Source organism: Protomyctophum bolini, assembly GCF_963924005.1.
Source record: "Protomyctophum bolini genome assembly, chromosome: 8".
Classification (NCBI taxonomy): domain Eukaryota; kingdom Metazoa; phylum Chordata; class Actinopteri; order Myctophiformes; family Myctophidae; genus Protomyctophum; species Protomyctophum bolini.
This window is the reverse complement of record NC_137869.1, coordinates 9,732,861-9,751,992: the sequence shown is the minus strand read 5'-3', so window position 1 is coordinate 9,751,992 and position 19,132 is coordinate 9,732,861. Positions and strand designations below refer to the sequence as shown.

At 42.3% G+C, this 19,132-nt stretch overlaps 2 protein-coding genes across 2 annotated transcripts in view; one reads left to right on the top strand and one right to left on the bottom strand.

The window, feature by feature from the left end:
* Positions 1 to 1,207: 1,207 nt before the first annotated feature.
* On the top strand, positions 1,208 to 8,388 carry kng1 (kininogen 1; the record flags this gene model as incomplete). The annotated part of the gene is made up of 8 exons (XM_080769698.1): positions 1,208 to 1,354; positions 1,578 to 1,718; positions 2,722 to 2,838; positions 2,931 to 3,006; positions 5,387 to 5,556; positions 7,067 to 7,177; positions 7,286 to 7,384; positions 8,077 to 8,388. The coding sequence occupies 8 exons, from the start codon at positions 1,208 to 1,210 to the stop codon at positions 8,386 to 8,388; spliced, it is 1,173 nt and encodes a 390-aa protein (XP_080625824.1).
* Positions 8,389 to 17,717: 9,329 nt separating this feature from the next.
* The window catches only part of LOC308320426 (phosphatidylinositol 4,5-bisphosphate 3-kinase catalytic subunit alpha isoform-like), a 46,115-nt gene continuing 44,700 nt past the window's right edge, over positions 17,718 to 19,132 (bottom strand). The window contains exons 25-26 of the mRNA XM_080770818.1: positions 18,746 to 18,908; positions 17,718 to 17,929 (exon numbers count right to left, since the gene is read on the bottom strand). Of these exons, the coding sequence (XP_080626944.1) occupies positions 17,822 to 17,929; positions 18,746 to 18,908 (271 nt within the window). The 3' untranslated portion in view covers positions 17,718 to 17,821. The remainder of the gene's footprint in view (positions 17,930 to 18,745; positions 18,909 to 19,132) is intronic.

The window sequence follows — 19,132 nt, the reverse complement described above, 5'->3', positions numbered from 1 at the left end:
GTAAATCTCTCGTGAAAAGTAGCCAAACTACAAGCTCACAACGCGGGTACAGTACTTAATTTAGACAGTTTTTGGTTTAGACTAGTCATTGGTTAGACTAGTCGTTAGTCCTACAACTACAACCTATCTCAAACCCTCACCCTAAACGGTAACCTAACCTCCCACGGGGCAGCATACCTAAACCTAACCTTAACCCACGTCTAACCAATAGTCTAAACTAAGTATGCACCCCCACAACGCGACACTTTGGAGATCTGCAATTGTTTGTCTAATGTTAGAATAATGGGCTGGTGTCCACACATTATTCCCATCCCATTATTCTGAGCGTTGGGTCAGTCTTTGTGTGAGGTTAGGGTTAGTCATAATGGGGCCGTTCAGACCAACGGGACCAATGGATGCTGGGGTTCAGGGGGTCAATCAAAGATCATGAAAGCGTCCTCTGTTGTTCAGAAGAAGTTCAAACATTGGATATGAACCCATTGTTATTATTCAAATGTTTTTATTGAAGTTTATGAACCCATTGTTTGTGAACCAAGAGTCAACAGCTCACAAGGCAGGCTGTCAGGCTGAAAGGAATATTCAAATGCACGTTGGTATCGTGACGTTGGTATTATCGACCTTATAATACCAACGTCACGATAAAAAGTGGGTCAAGTGTAGCTCCATAAGTAACATAGAGCTGGATACTAACAACAAAGACAGCGTTTGGAATTACAATACATTGCAACTGCGGACGAGCTCCATGTACATCCTGGATGTAGCTCCATGACTACATCCTGGATGTAGCTCCATGACTACATCCTGGATGTAGCTCCATGACTACATCCTGGATGTAGCTCCATGACTACATCCTGGATGTAGCTCCATGACTACATACAGCACCTTACCAGGATTACAGACTCTGTTCTTTTAAATGTTCTTTCTTTGTGGCTTTCGCCTTTATTTTATATTTTTTATTGAGGGACAGACAGTAGGCTGACAGGAAATGGGGAGAGAGAGATGGGGGGGAAGACATGCAGTAAAGGCTGTTGGGATCGGGAGTCGAACCTGCGGCATACTGCCAGACTGGATCACCAGCCAAGGCACCCGGACCACTGAGCCACGGCCCAGGCCACAGACTCTGTTCTGACTGAAGCCCGTCTGTAGTAACACTGTGTAACATATGCAGTCCTGATTCGGGAACATGCTGTCATTGAACTTGTCCATTATGACCCGAGGCCTGCATTTGTGTCTGTACCAGCAGCACGGAGACGCAGCAGCCCAGGACAGCCAGCAGCATTGGACAATGAGGCGCGGAGCGGGCCTGTGCGTGTTGTTGGGACTACTGTATTTCCATGGCTCTGTCTTGGGACAGGTATGGAAAATTATACCTTTGACTTTGAGTCCTGTATTAAAACATTTATTGAGTTGACCCTGACGAGCCTTATTTGACCCCACAGTGGCACAGTGACTACAGTAATGTATGTGAGGCTTTATCTGTCTATGCCTTTTTCAAATGGTTATAGTTGATATTTCCCTTTGCGTACATGTCCTGATTACTCCTCTTTTATTTGGGTAATTGTTCTCGTGGGGAGAAGTATGAGGTCCAGCCGGGGATGTTGGTGTTCTGTGATGATCCTTCTGTAGAAACAGCAGTGAGCGAAGCTCTAATAACACTGAACAAGCAGCCATCATCTGGCAACAAGCTGGCACTCTATCAGATACTGTCTGCCACCAAGGTAAGCACGACACAGACACACACATGAACACTATACTGTCTGCCACCAAGGTAAACAAGACACACATGAACACTATCAGATACTGTCTGGCACCAAGGTAAACAAGACATACACACATGAACACTATCAGATACTGTCTGCCACCAAGGTAAGCAAGACACACGCATGAACACTATCAGATACTGTCTGGCACCAAGGTAAACAAGACACACACATGAACACTATCAGATACTGTCTGGCACCAAGGTAAACAAGACACACACACATGAACACTATCAGATACTGTCTGCCACCAAGGTAAGCAAGACACACACATGAACACTATCAGATACTGTCTGGCACAAAGGTAAACAAGACACACACATGAACACTATCAGATACTGTCTGGCACCAAGGTAAGCAAGACACACACACATGAACACTATCAGATACTGTCTGCCACCAAGGTAAGCAAGACACACACACATGAACACTATCAGATACTGTCTGCCACCAAGGTAAACAAGACACACGCATGAACACTATCAGATACTGTCTGCCACCAAGGTAAACAAGACACACGCATGAACACTATCAGATACTGTCTGCCACCAAGGTAAGCAAGACACACACACATGAACACTATCAGATACTGTCTGCCACCAAGGTAAGCAAGACACACACACATGAACACTATCAGATACTGTCTGCCACCAAGGTAAACAAGAAGACACACACATGATCAGATACTGTCGGCTACCAATATATTATTTGAAAATAGCCGATCTACAAGTTCACAATAACGCGTCGCGATGTGTCGCATTGTGGGCTTATTAGATCTAAAATGTTTGTACACATTTTACTCAAGTACATTTTGAATTCTGGGCATTTACATCAAGAGTATTTCTACATTGCCGTATTGAGACTTACTTTTACTTACTTACGTGTGTGTGTGTGTGTGTGTGTGTGTGTGTACACGTGTGTACATGTATGTACTTACATGTCTCTCACTCTCTCTCTCCAGTCAGAGAACGGTTCCAGTTCCGTGTATTCCATCCAGTTCAGCAGCAGGAGAAGTGACTGTCAAGTAACGGAGGACAAGCTGTGGTCAGAGTGTGACTATCTGCCCAGCGGCCCCAAGGTACAGTAGTGCTCCTAATATTAATAGAATGGCATCTATCTTTGCATCTATAGTTACCTAACTATCTAATTATGCATTGTTCTAACAAACAGGAGCCCCGGCTATGCAGTGCCATAGTGTACGTGACAGGAACGGAGATAGAGACCAAGGTTGTGGAGTGTAAGCTTGGTAAGTCTCAGTAAATAACGTCAATGCATAACGTGTCAGTAACAGTATCTGTGGTTTATACTGTACCTTGTTTCACTGTGGCCCTTCTTACATCTGACATCTGAGACTGCCCCACACGTGTGCATGCGCATGCACACGTGTGCGTGCGCATGCGTGTGCGACTGCATAGCTCATTGAGTACTGTGTGGATATTAGTTATTGTAAGTTATGATGATGACTTCCAATAACCAGCAGGGCAGGGATTTCATGAAGGCCATCATGGCCGTCAGTATGCCTTCTGCCCTTCAGAACACTGATTGATTGATTGATTGATAGATGGCCGTCAGTATGCCTTCTGCCCTTCATAACACTGATTGATTGATTGATTGATAGATGGCCGTCAGTATGCCTTCTGCCCTTCAGAACACTGATTGATTGATTGATTGATAGATGGCCGTCAGTATGCCTTCTGCCCTTCAGAACATTGATTGATTGATTAAATACTTCAACAGACAGAAATGCAGACAGCAAGAGAGTGCAGTCAAACACTTGGGGCTCCATTTTCGTCGCCGCTAAACCCCTTATCCCTAAACTTCTTTGCCTTGTTTTATTATTTTGCAAAACATTTTTGAATAGTTAAAATGGCCAGTCTACAAGCTCACAACGTGTCAATGTAGATTGGCTAGTTGAACTATTCAAAAATGTTTTTGGGATAAGGGGTTTAGCGGTGACAAAAATAGAGCCCTTGGTCTAAAAGGTTAGCACAAAAAAAAGTCCTGGCAGTCTTGTTTACATCCTATGTATTCAGTTAATTATAACTATAATTTGATTGGCCGAGCACAGAATGTGATGATGATGATAAGAGCGCCCCTCACTTCACACGAGTGTGATTTTTTTGCTAGACACCAGATTCTGAATTGTTAACCCCGACCCCCCCCCCCCCCCCATGCCCATCTTCAAGATCAGTGACTCATATTATTGGTAATTTGTAAATACCAATAATTGAATTATTTTACTGATTATTTATAGTACACATCAAATTCAAAATCGTCCTTTTATCCTTAAATTAAATTAATACATTTAGTGGACTTGATATAGTACCAAAGGCCAACTGGTAAAGATGGAATTCCAGGTATCCCCACCAACGATAAAAAAAAATGAATGGCCATTGGGGGGGGGGGGGACCCTCAAAAGCAGAGACGCCTGTCTGCTGGCATATATGGCCATCCCATCCCCCAGAAGATCCAACCCTGTTTGTTCGGCCTGAGATAGCACCAGCCTGTTGATTTAGTTGTGTCAACACCGTGCGTTCCATGACTCATGGGAATGCATAGCGTGTGGTCGGTTCAACGTAAAAAAAAATATTTCTCATTAAGAAAACAGTGACTTGTTGACAAAAAAGGTACACTGGTGGGCGAACGGGGCGTTGGATTGTGTAATACCGCTATACTGTACCAATTACCAATGACATAACAACATGAACTTATCCTTAAAGGGACACTAACATATAAAAAAAGTATATGTTAATGACGTTTAGAAGATTTAGAACACTTTCCTGGGGGTCTTTATGTGTGTAATATGTGGTATTAGTTTTTAAGGCTGCTCAATTGAAGGAAATGGCCTGAACATGGACGATATTGTCTGTACTGTTTTCAAAACAAAGGTTAGGGTTAGAGTTCAATTCATATTAACAGTTCACTCCAGAGCTTGCATGTGCTTTGGCTTTTGCTGAGGAAGGTTCAGCAGGTTTATTTTGGAGTGGTGTTGAAATACTATATTTAGCTAAACTTTAAAATGTAGGGGGAAAATACAAATAAATGTATTGTGTTTGTGTGTGAGTGTGCGCGTGCGTTCGCGCACGTGTGTGTATTTGGTTAAACAAACATTGTAACGATGATAGGGATGTCCGTTATTATCGGCCGATATTTGCATAAAATCGGAAAAACGGTTTTAATTCATTTAAATTTCTCCCGAATTGATGATGTTTGTTTGTTTATTTTGCATTTATGAATGCATCCAGCGGGACATCACATTAAATGTAGGCATAGTGTGGAGAAAAGACAATATTGGGATATCGGTAAAATAGTCAATTTCGGACATCCCGAGCCTAGTACTGTATATTGTTTGCTTATCCCAAGCTTTTACAAAAGCAAATAACCTTGTGCTCAAAAAGCCTGAATGACCCAGACACCCCGTTGAAGCAGCTTTTGAACAACGACCCTTTTAGAGCTAACTATCTAACTATCTCTTCCTCGATATCCCCATTCAACCAGAACATGTCATAATCCCAGAGCTAACTAACTATCTAACTATCTCTTCCTCTCCCCATTCAACCAGAACATGTCATACTTCCAGAGCTAACTAACTAACTAACTATCTCTTCCTCTCCCCATTCAACCAGATGATGTCATAATCCCAGAGCGCTCTGCCTGTCTCGGCTGTCCCACGGAGATCGATGTGGACTCGGAGGACCTCAAAGTTCCCCTTTCTGTGTCCATCTCAAAGTACAACTCTATCTCCGACTCCACACACCTGTTCATGTTTAAGAGTGTGGGCTACGCCACCAGACAGGTGAGGACTGGGAGAGAGAGAAGAGGAGGAGGAGGAGGAGGAAGAAGGGAGAGGAAGAAGTTGACGCAGGGAAATAATCTTAACCCTATGGAATACATAATATTGACAAAAACAAATGGGTCTGTAGCAGTGTTCCATTAGTACCAAAGAGGTACCTATGTAGTACCCAGTCTATGATAGGGATTCCCTTGTCCCTCCCTCTCTCCTCCTCTCACTCTCCCTCTCCCCAACCGTCACTCGAATGTCCATGCAGACCTGACCTGCCACACAAACAGTCCATGGCTGATCTGCATGCCTGACCTGCCACACAAACAGACTCTATCTGCATGCCTGACCTGCCACACAAACAGACAAACACGCAAGTGTGTGTGTATGTATGTCTGTAATGTACAGTATGCAGTATACACACACACACACACACACACACACACACACACACACACACGTGAAATAACTGAAGAAAAGAAAGAACTCAACATAACTTAAACAGAGAGGTACTGGTGTCAACCTCTCCCCATGGCAGCCCATTCTCTACTGAACCAATTCCCCTTTAAATAGACTCCTGACTCCACCCCTGGCTAAGCAGTCAGCAAATCACAAAGCATTTAGCAACACCCAAGATGTAATCAATCAGAGCTCTCTTCAGGCAATCAAGGCAGCTTCCCAACTACAGCATCTGCATAGATAAACACAAGTATATTAGATTCACATGTCACAGCAGAATGTGGACTGAGAATAAACCTGTTACAAAATACAATACAGCAACAATACAATGAATGTGTATTGTCGAACAGCTTACATTACTCACACAGAGGCTGCTCTGTCACAAGCATGAGTCAAACTTGCATTGATTGGGATTTCTATAGCCCCTGCAAAGGCCTGCTTGGAACTCTGCTTGTACAGACGGTTCTATGAACAACAAATGCACAAGGTGGTATTTACATATACATAGTATTGTGAGCTGTGATTGGCTTCTCAACCATGAGTACGGCCACACCAGGTGGCATCGGGAAGGAATCCACAGGGGTGAGCCTGTGATTGGTCTACCTTTGAGGGGATAGCCTTGTGGTTAGAGTGTCCACCCTGAAACTAGGAGGTCGGGGGTTCGATCCCCGGCCGGGTCATACCAAAGACTGTAAAAATGTGACCCAGTGCCTCCCTGCTTGGCACTCAGCATCAAAGGGTTGGATTGGGGGGTCAAATCTACTGTACCACTCCTTGGCTGCGGCTCACTGCTCCAAGAGATGGGTCAAATGCGGAGAACAAATTTCACTGCGGTAACGTGTGTGACAAATGACTTTGATGACGACAACCATCATAAAGCCACCAGAAATCGCCCACCAGTGTACCTTTTTGTCAGTGAGTTTTCTTAATGAGAATATATATATTTCTACATGGTATGCATTAAAAATCACCGTCGGGAGCATAATACAGGACTTGTTTGTGAGTGCTGGCAGTTGTTTTTCTTCACATTCTCTCTACTTGCCTGTGTCTGTCTGTGTCCTTCCAGGTGGTGGCTGGTTTCAGGTACAAGCTGAGCTTTGATATGAGAAAGAGCACGTGTCCCAAGTCTGAACACAAAGACGTTAATGAACTCTGTGTCCCCAACAACGATGATGTGGTGAGCCTTAAACAAAACAGAAACAACACACATGACCAATCACACTACATTCACAGCATAATGGCTCTGTGACGTTGTGTGTGTGTGTGTGTGTGCGTGTGTGTGTAGGAGATGGCTAACTGTAATTCCACAGTGGATGTAGCGCCGTGGAGACACGAGGTCCCCGAGGCCAACATAGAGTGCGGACCAGGCCCAATAATGGATCTGGTAACAAACCTACAAACTATATGCCTGGTTGTAGTTGTATATAGAGATTAGAGGCTTTTCCCCCAAGGGTAGAATATAGCCACAAATCGAGATTAGACCGATTACAGATTATGGAATTATACAGTCTTCTGAACAAGACATGGATTGTTAAATAAAAAAAATGATAAAGGCTTTTGAAACTTGAACTTTTAAAGTGAAGAAACTGTCATTTATCAATAACGTTGGAGTAACTTCACAGGAGACGTGTGAAGAATGGTTTACGTGTGAAGCCCAGTAAACCATGTTTTAGTTTCATGCTTCTTCAGAGTTAAATTAAAAGCTGTGCTGGGATTTTAATTGGATTTGTGAGATTCTTTGCTGACCTGAATGTCTATTACCGGGGTGCAGTACTTAGTTTAGACAGTTTTTGGTTTAGACTAGTCATTGGTTAGACCAGTCATTAGTCCTATACAACTACAATCTATCTCAAACCCTCACCATAAACCTAACCTCCCACGGGGCAGCACACCTAACCCTAACCATGTCTAACCAATGACTAGTCTATACTAAGTATGCACCCCCTATTACCGAGGCCTTTGGAAACTGGTTGAATTGCCATTTCCTCTGAATAAATCAGCCCCCTATAACTTTGACATTACTTTGAATCACGCGTTATAATTATAATAACGTTTCTCATTTATCTGCTCTTATAGCAAACCTTCACCAGGCGCCGTCCCCCGGGCTGGTCTCCTCTCAGGAACGTCGTCGACTTTGCGGAAGTCGGCCCCTCCGAAACCATCGTCCCTCCCCCTCCCACCGCTCCCGCCAAGGAGTCTTCTGAGGAGGATCAAGACCCCGCCTCCTCTAAGGCGCCTCCTGCCACGCCCACCGGCCCGTTCCACTGCCCCTCCAAGCCCTGGAAGGTGTTCAGCCCGGTGCAGCCCAGCCCCGCGGCGCCCACAGAACCAGAACCAGCCCCCACAGTACAGGGAGCGCTCACTGACCTGGACCTGCTGGGACTCTGAGAGCGTACAGATGGAACCAAATGGACCCTAATGGGTCCATTTGGTTCCATTTGTCCATTAGCTGGGTTCACCCTGGAACTCCCTCAAGTACCCCTGTGGGGGTCCCCGGACCCCACTTTGGGAACCACTGCTTTACAGGAAAGGAAACCCACGTTATTTTCTATATATATATATACACACGTAATATAGCATACCGGTATATTTTCCCTTTTTGTAAGATAATAGCATGCATGCTATAGTGTGGCATATTATTCTATTTTAGATAAGATAGTGAGAATGGAACTGCCAATAATTCTCAGAAGCTTCGCAAACAATTACAATTATGAGTTGTGACATTTTAGGTGCTTACTTACATCATTGGTTACTAAAAACACAAATAGCAACATTTTGCAGCAAACCAATATAGAGCCAACCATTGAGATGCAGTAGATAATTCTTGGACAACAAAACTCCCAGAGCCTTGTTTGATTTAAACTGAAATAAACACATATATGTATGTACATTGCATTGTTGTTATCCTTTAGATACGTTCCTTTCTGGCTAAGCTTCTGTGACGCATCTTATTTATACAGTATGCACCACAGAAGAGTTCCCTACAAGCTCACATCGCAATGCGAGCTTGTACATCTGCTATTTTCCTTTTCTTGTTTTTCTTTTGACAGCCTTGAAAATGAGAGTACTACTGATTTAGAATGTGGTGTAGAATCGGCCTATCAGGTCTTAATAAACAGTTCTCACTTTCAGAAAATGAACCAGTCGCATACACCAGTGCTACACAAATAGCTGAGTGAGAACTTCATTGGTCGTCGTCCCCACTAACACAAAGGAGTTAACAGCTTATTACAACGTTGTAAAAAGGTGGCCGCCTGTCATTTCAACATTGCGGTAGCAAATAAAATGATTTCCAGACGGACCAGTTTTTGACAGTTCAGCTGCGTGTGGGCTGAGGCATGCAGGGCACAGGGTCAGCGCAAACACAGTGTGGTGAATGTTTAACTGAGTTTTATTTGTACATCATCACAAAACACTCAGATAACTATCAGTAAGTCTGTCAGTGAATCAGAGTAACAAAAGGTTCCACATGAAACAATGTACATCATGAATAAAAAATAAATAGAATGTTAATGTGGGTTTGGAGTTCTCCTGCAACTGTTATTACAGTGAGCAAACCTAAGGTATATTAATTAATAAACAGTATGGCTGCTTAGAAAACAATATAAGAGGAATATGCATATCTTTGAACCAAAAATCATGCAGGTGGCGTGTAGTGAAATATGCTGGCCCGTTGTACATTCATAATAGTAGAATATTATGGTTATATGACAGAATGGCAACTATGGAAAAATATGAATGATATGTACTGTAGTTCTGCAGAATAGCAAATCAAATCATAGAAGACTGTTGTTTAGTCAAACAAAGATGTGTGTTTTGCTTGCTAGCCTTCTCATTGCAGGTGAAGAGTGGGAGTTTTCTATAAAATCCTGTTACTTCAGAGCAGGGGTGGGTTAACTTTGAGGAGAAGGCCACTATAGTTCCACACTCACTCCAGAGGGCCACTTTGCATGTCAGTATTGCAATTTTAATCTGTGGACAGATTAATATATAATAAATAATATATAATACGATTAATATATTAATACCATCAAAATGGTTACTGACACCTGCTTCAGACTCAGAGCACACTTTCCACTGTGTGAATCTCATCTCTAATTGTCCTCCATATTCTCTACCAGGTCAAAGGTCACAGCTGCCATTATAATAACAAGCAGTCCATGGATGAACTCCTGCAATATCATTCACTACACTAGAGGGAGCCGTCGTTTTGTTTTTGATGCTATACCACTGGTTCCCAAACTCTGGGTCGGGGACCAATTTGTGAGTTGCGGTAACATTTTCATGGGTCCCTTTATTTATTTTGTTTTTAATTATTATTATTTCTGGATTTTTGTTTCTTCAGTAATTTACTAATTTCATGAAGAAATCAAAATAAAAATCTAAGAAATTCCATAGATTAGGAAACAAATGTTTAAGAAGTAGTAGTTTGGGTCCGAGGCAAACGTGTAATTTATCTTTTGGGTCTTGAGCTAACCTTTGGGTACCACTGTACTACAGTATGTTTACAGACTGGACTCTTCACATACAGCCTATGGTCTGTAAATTAATAATGACAAATATAACTCATGGCTTTCACCATATCCTGCGATGAGAAGGTTTGCTAATATGTAACCAGATTTGACTGAGAGACTGCCATCGCGCAAATTCCAGCTTTTCACCAGAGGAGAAAAACTTTTCTTCCCCCCCAAAATGAGTTAATAGCACAGGCAGACTCTTCACATACTAGAGCATGTCTGAAATAAGTGTCAGAGCTGAAATCGACATGTAAATATGAAATAAATGCTTAAACATGTAGCTATAGGTGTAATGTTAGAGACCACAGAAGTGAACTTTTCAACCCTGTTTTCTCAACTCGCTGTTTTCTACAAGACATTACTCTATAAGCCATATCTCCAAAACTGGTGGGTCAAACTGAACAACCAATATGTCAATTTCCCTGCTTTCACATGACATGAAACGAAAATTGAAAAAAATCCAATGGCAGTCCCTCAGTCAAATCTAGTCACATATAACTCATGGCTTTCACCAGCCTGCGATGAGAAGGTTTTCTAATATGGATACATGTTTTTATGTCTTGCTTCATCAGAATGTTGCTGAGCCTTTCTGACAGTCTTCTGATAGTTTATTGGGACAAACAATGAACTTCACCAAACAGGCTGTACTGTACAGTACAGTACTGTAAAGTACACCAAACAGGCAGAGGCCTTCAGTTGAGGGAGGAGGAAAACCGGCAAGACTTATTGCAGAATTCCCAACATTTTGATCTTTGAAAAAAAATTGAAATCTTTGAAATCTAAGCCTGCACTCTGGAACATGTTCTGTAAACCGGGGCACTTTATTTCAATCCCCATACCATTTCTATGGGGTTCCGCATCGAACAAATCGATCCAAATCAAACCATTTTACACAAATTAGAGCCTTAGACCAACATATTATCATTGAAAAATAGTCAATTTGGCTTCAATGCCATACTTTGGTCCTTGATTAGCTCAATAAATCTTGCTACGGCCGCACCGCCCTGAAATGTAGTCCTCTGACATCAACAACATTCACTAATAGCATCTAATACCTTGCTCTGTCATTCAGTGCTTACATACTGTATGCACCACACACACACACACACACACACACACACACACACACACACACACACACACACACACACACACACACACACACACACACACACACACACACACACACACACACACACACACACACACACACACACACACACACACACACACACACACACACACACACACACACAAAATATTCCCCATATCATCTTGAAACTGACAACATAATATAACTGACATTCATGGCATATTTCAAGTAAAACATTTACAATTTAAGTACTGTATGAAAAAAAAAAGTTCTTCTTCTTCTCTGGCACAGACCAGCGAGTGGAAAAGTTCTACAAAACATTTAGAGACACATCATCATGCACGCACACACACACACACGTGTGGATGTCAGTGGGACCCGCCCGTTATACACTCTGCAACCTGCACAGAAAGACCAAAGACAACGTGCACGCACGCACACACACACACACACACACACACACACACACACACACACACACACACACACACACACACACACACACACACACACACACACACACACACACACACACACACACACACACACACACACACACACACACACACACACACACACACACACACACACACACACACACAGTATAGCAGCAATTCTCAACCTGTGGGCCGTGATGGTATTGCCAAGTGGGCCCCCAAATAATTGGCAAACACTGTGATTCTAATGATAGTATAACAATATATTTAATGTTTAATGAAAACACCCATCGGCCTGCGAACACTTTTGAGATTTTCAAGTATAGGCCCTGATCCAGAAGAGGTTGAGAACCACTGACATTACAGTACACGAACACACACACACACACACACACACACACACACACACACACACACACACACACTAAACCATGGGTAAGAAGGGTGTTCATGAAATGAATAAGGCTATGATGATGATACAAGAAGGCCTAAAAAAGAGGTATTAAAGAGACTGTAACTGCACTTTCTGCCTCAATATACATACTGGTTATTAATTATGCCGCTGCAGAAACAAACATGCACGCTAGGCTAACTAACGCTAACACTCTCTTCCCATTGTGTCACTGCGGACAAGAAGGCCGTGAGAAGAACTAGAACGTGTAAAGTGTAAAGCCCCATTAACCCATTTTGGACTGAGGTCGATTAAAAAAAAAAGGCTTCTGAATCCTAACATCAACCTTTTCATGTCAAGGACCCCCAGAATTATCTCCATTGGGCCACGGACCCCGTCTCAAAATATGCAGTTCCAGGGACCCCACCCCCCAGAAGCAAATATTTTAGTTAAAAATGTTCGCTATGAAATATATATTCAATGATTTGCGACACATTTTAACGACTTTTCCAAAAATAGCAGACCTATACAAGCGCGTAGCTATGAGCTTGTAGATCTGCTATTTTTCAATAGCTAAATTATAACATAATGTTTAAAACACCAAAAGGGGTTCCCGCCCAAAATGGGTTAATGGACAAGAGCTACCGCGCTTAAAAGCTACGGTCTGTAACTGAAATGCCATAAGGTGACCTCAGCATGGGCTGTTGTTCACAGTACTAATAGGAATAATAACGGATCACAGTACTTTCAACAAATAACACTGCATTTGACAATATTTAAAAAAAATGGCACTCTCTCTCAGACACTTACATAAGGGAGTAATAATAGTTCTCATGAGGTCAACGTTCTCAGTTAAGCCGGACGCTTCTCGCTCCACTCAGTAATACTGCCATAATATCGTTGCTGTCGTCTCATTATGTCCAAAACTGTTACTTGTCAGGAACTCAAGCTGTTTTGGAATTATTTTTGTGTGACTCTGTAGTATGACGTACAGTAGTAGCATTAATTTACGGTGGAGAAGAAATCTGGATACAAGAGGAGGTTTCTGCCCGATGGCAACGACAGGACACCATAACAACATGTCCGACAGAAACCACTGCTTTGGTGGGTGATAACACCCCACCCCATGACATTCACAGTTAGTCATATATAGCTATACGAACATTCACATTCACATGTCTTGGCTCTATATTGAGGAAAGAGCGTATATATTACAGTACATGGCCGATACTGTATGTGAATAATGGCCAATGCAGGACACAACGTAGAGGCTTAATTATAGGCACACACTGTGACCATGCCGACAGACAGTCCCACACATTCACTTAGGGAGCTGTATCCTCATTCTCTGGATCAAAAACATTCCATTTAATCCTTACTCTTACTGTAATTGCTATTCAAAAGTGCTGTGCTCGACTTAGAAAAGTCAAAAACAGCAGCTGCTTTTTGGGGGTGAATTTGTGGAGCGGTTTTGCAAGAATTTAAATAGTTATAATAAGCCCCACAAGCTTGGTTCAACATGTGAAAGCATAAATGAAACATACACATACTAATGTTTCCAACAGGGAAGATTCACCAATCTGTTGACTGCAGTTGGTAGAACATGGCACTGCAAGGCAGCAAACATACTGCAAAATGAATAGAAACGTTGTTTGGCTTCGGAAGGGCTTGTTGAGGCGAAGAAAGTTTGGCAAGGACTAAAGTGCTTTATGCTGCCTCAGAACTATAGGCTGGTCTGAATGCTAGACGCCTGGATCTCCACCATTTACTTTGATCAATCTCTGATGTGCTTTGACCTATATTTGTCTAGGAGATTAGGAAAATGATTGTGAAAATGTTGTGCAATTCATTCAGAGCCAACGTTTTTAACTCAAATCTTTGCTTCCATGAGGGGGGTCCCTGGAACAACATATTTTCAAATGGGGGTCGGCGGCCAATTACATATAATTTTGGGGGTCCTTCGACATGAAATATTTAGAACCACTGACATAGAAACATGAGGTTTTTCAGGAAACTGTCATGATTTGGAAAACATTTTTTTAATTTCGACGTCAGGCCTAAATGGGTTAATGAATTGCCATCTGGTAGTGTTTGTTGTAATGTACTGTATGTACAGTATGTGTAATGACAAAGACGAGAGTAGTATTATAGACTGGAAGAGGAAGAGCAGTGAGAAACAATACAGAAGGCAGGTACGAGGCTCTAGTGAAGGATTAGGGCCAATTCATCCTCCTATTTTACCGCGGTTTCGGCGCTGTAGTGCCGAAATGATTTTGGCTCGTCAGAAGTTTTCAGTAGCACCGAAGAGCCGACTTTAGGACGGTACCCGCCCCCCCCCCGAACCTCAAATGACGTCACATGGTAGGCTCTACAGAGCCGAACCCACTTTTATTCGGCTCTAAAATAGGAGTATGAATCGGCCCTTAGCCGCCGCCTCCAGCCTTTCTTCAAAACAGTTCATGGTTACGTTACTGATAAACTGCGGAAATACAATTATAAATCACAAGCACATTGCGTGTCTGAGCACAATCACACACGATACTCTGACAGAAGTTTGATCGGCTAGAAAATCTCGTATAGGTGCAAGAACTACCGAACAACGTTCTGACAAACAGGCACTGCCAAAGTTCTGAGTGGAGTCTTATTGCCTAACCTCGCCAAACAAAGTTTGTACAGTATGTCGGAGTATGCTGCAGCATTTAGACTGATATGGTTAGAGATTCTACTTTTTTTTTAGCTCCTGTGTAGTTTGATAGCAACCATCTACCTGCGTAGTTTGATAGCAACAATGTGTTTCCAAATCTACCAGGCTTTCAGGCTCAGTGTGAAATGCTTTGGATAAAACTGCCAACGAAGAGGTCATATGTTATGCTTGTTCATAATTATGTAACAACAATGCGCTTCATGTATCGCCATTGAAAATGTCATTCTGCCCAATAACATGAAGTGAATATGGACAGAAATACAGTACTGTAATGAACCCTGAAGCGACACACTGAAGGGTGTTTTAGTCTTGTGGATGATGGATGCTGCACCATCAGGCATTCTCTTTTGGAAATGAGGCGGTGGTCGAGTCACTAGTCGCCTGCTGCTGGTTCGCAAGGCAACGCATGCCACAATTTAAAGAATAAATACGTTTGGAGTCTAGCGTATACAGCACTGCATCTGGGATGTTTCACTTTGCAGCATGCAGAAGCTAAGCAGCTAAGTGTCACTATAGCCAATGCACGCCATGGTTTTCACGCTGCAACTAGTAGTAGTCAGTGAAGCTACTGTACGTATTGTAGTCCTAATGGAGTGTTGCAGTGGATGTCATTGTGTAAATGGAGCGCTGTGTTGTTTTACCAAGGCATTTCATTGGCCCTCAGCATGCTGACAGAGAGGCTAGAGAACACGGGTCCCACTACTCGCCAACAGCTACAAATGACTACGTTCACTCCTATCATTTTGCACGCCCCAAACATCAAGGAGAATTAAATGACAGTGATCTTAGACCAGGGGTGACTACAGTAAAATCCTTAGTGTCACCGCAAATCTCTTTCCCAAAAATAGCCAGTGTACAAGATCACAAGGTGTTGCATTGTGATGCACCGTGAGCTTATAGATCTGCTATTTCCGCTCAATGTCCTCCTAATTTCACCGAATGTTCGCCTACTACGATACGCTCAGAATGAGGAAGCTATAGCGTTAAAGTGGTTAACCCTCAGGATTTCACCGTGCATAGCCAAGAGGCCAACTGCTATCGGCCCAATGCTCCTATTTTATCAACACAAAACAAAGAACTAATGAAATGAAAGAGCAAGGTGGTACTGATGGTATATACGGTATAGGCAGAAGAGGAGGAGGTGAGTTGCGGTCTTTGTCCTGGTACAAATGCAAAGAAAATAGATAAATAAATACACTTCTTTTTTAAAGAAAAATTAAATTATAAAAAGTGCAGTTTGTTGGGCTTCACCACCCAAGAGTTCATATAAGAGAGTTCATATAAGCGGCACCGGCACCAAAAATGTGTCGGGGGTTAATAACGGCAGTAATTGAACGGAAGTAATCATCTTTGTTCCCCGGGAGGAGGTTCCATTTGTACACGTCTCAGAGTTATAGGTACATTGAAATAAAACGTTTGAGAACGTACTGTTCTAAACAATACAGCTGCTGTGTTTAAAAAAAAAGAAAAGTCTGAATCTTGCGAAAGACTAACTTGCTGTGTTGCCAGGTCTTGCTGTGTTGCCAGGTCTTGCTGTGTTGCCAGGTCTTGCTGTGTTGCCAGGTCTTGCTGTGTTGCCAGGTCCTGGGATTAGCAGAAGAGGAAAAGTGAAGAATCCACGGAGAGGATTAATTGCTCGATGGTCGGTAGTAGCCAAGACTCAACGGTGGAATTCCTGCAACAGTGCTGATGTTGTTTGTAGCCGGGTGCATACTGTGGGCTCCATTTTCTTCTTCTTTGCCTTTTTTTTTTACTATTTTGATTTTTTTTAAATTAATAATTAAAAAATAATTAATAATTAATAGTTCAACTATAGCCAATCTAAATTGACACGTTGTGAGCTTGTAGACTGGCCATTTTAACTATTCAAAAATGTTTAGCAAAATAGTAAAAAAAAAAGAGGCAAAGATGTTTAGGGGTAAGGGGTTTAGCGGTGACAAAAATGGAGCCCTGTGTGCCTACACAGTAAAATGTTTTTTCTTTTTACTGCGTATGGAGTATGTTATGTTAGTTCAGTGCGTGTTGCCTGATGGTGGAGTATGTTATGTTAGTTCAGTGCGTGTTGCCTGATGGTGGAGTATGTTATGTTAGTTCAGTGCGTGTTGCCTGATGGTGTATTTATGGAGTATGTTATGTTAGTTCAGTGCGTGTTGCCTGATGGTGTACATATGTATGGAGTATGTTATGTTAGTTCAGTGCGTGTTGCCTGATGGTGGAGTATGTTATGTTAGTTCAGTGCGTGTTGCCTGATGGTGGAGTATGTTATGTTAGTTCAGTGCGTGTTGCCTGATGGTGTACATATGTATGGAGTATGTTATGTTAGTTCAGTGCGTGTTGCCTGATGGTGGAGTATGTTATGTTAGTTCAGTGCGTGTTGCCTGATGGTGGAGTATGTTATGTTAGTTCAGTGCGTGTTGCCTGATGGTGGAGTATGTTATGTTAGTTCAGTGCGTGTTGCCTGATGGTGGAGTATGTTATGTTAGTTCAGTGCGTGTTGCCTGATGGTGGAGTATGTTATGTTAGTTCAGTGCGTGTTGCCTGATGGTGGAGTATGTTATGTTAGTTCAGTGCGTGTTGCCTGATGGTGGAGTATGTTATGTTAGTTCAGTGCGTGTTGCCTGATGGTGGAGTATGTTATGTTAGTTCAGTGCGTGTTGCCTGATGGTGGAGTATGTTATGTTAGTTCAGTGCGTGTTGCCTGATGGTGTGGAATATCCAGTCCATCTTGGTAGTCCATCCTCCGTGGTGAGCATCGTTCATCTGCTTCATAAAATAGTCCAGCGCTTCCTGCATGAACACGACAGCACAGGGAATAACGGAACAGTTACAGTATGAACACGACAGCACAGGGAAAGACGGAACAGTTAAAAAAATCATATAATCAAATAAGTTTAGGACCCACTTAATTGACCAGATCACTTAATTATATTTCTTTGTATCATCTATTCTTTTCTCTAATCATGTAAATATCCAAAAATTCTAATCATGTTCTAGTGTTTTTGTTTTGTTTATACTGCAATCATGTTTTCTGGATATTCTATATCTCATGTACAATATTTCATTTTAATTTATATATGTAGAGGCCTCGTATAAGCCCCTTGGGCTTTTTTGCCTCAGCCTAGCACTTTACCCTACTTATATTTATATGTTCACTGTGTTGTTTTTTTTAATACTGTGCTGAATAAATAAATACAAGTTACAGCATGAACACGACAGCACAGGGAAGGACGGAACAGAGTTACAGTAGGAACACGTAGACACCAATTCTATCTCCCAATGCTATATAATATATAGAAAAGTGTAGTTCCAGACTCTATATTATAGTCTGGAACTACACTTTCCGAAATCCCAGGCAGGAATAATCTTTACATATTATTCTTTAATCCCCATTTCTGCTAAGCACCAAGCGATGATATTGATTTGTACTAGCATAGGACACATTTGCACGTCTGTAAAGACGAAACTGAATTGGGGAATTATTAATATACCGGACTTTTACTTGAGTAAATGTCTACATTGTGGTATTGGTACTTTTACTTAAGTAAAACAAATGCGAGTACTCCTTCCACCACTGCGTAGATAGAACTAAAAGAGCAGAGTCACCTGCTCTGTCTTCTCCAGCGCCAGAGTCTTCCTAATGTAGGCGATGTCATCGAACGACTGCAGCTCAGGCATCCCGGAGCCCAGCATCATGGAGAACAGGTTGATGAACAGGTTAGCATGCTGCCGGATGGCCAGGTAGGCTTTATAACACATCTCCTGGAACCTAGAGAGAGAGACACAGAGAGAGGGAGAGGGAGAGAGAGAGGGAGAGAGAGAGGGAGAGAGAGAGAGGGGGAGAGGGAGAGAGTGGATGGGGATGGAATAACATGAGGGACAAAATGTAAGAATATGACAATGTGAGAAAAAGAAAGGTTTTAGACACCGAAATCCACAAAAAGAAACGTGGAGCAGCAGCAGATGATGATCCCCCTGATCTGTGTGTGTGTT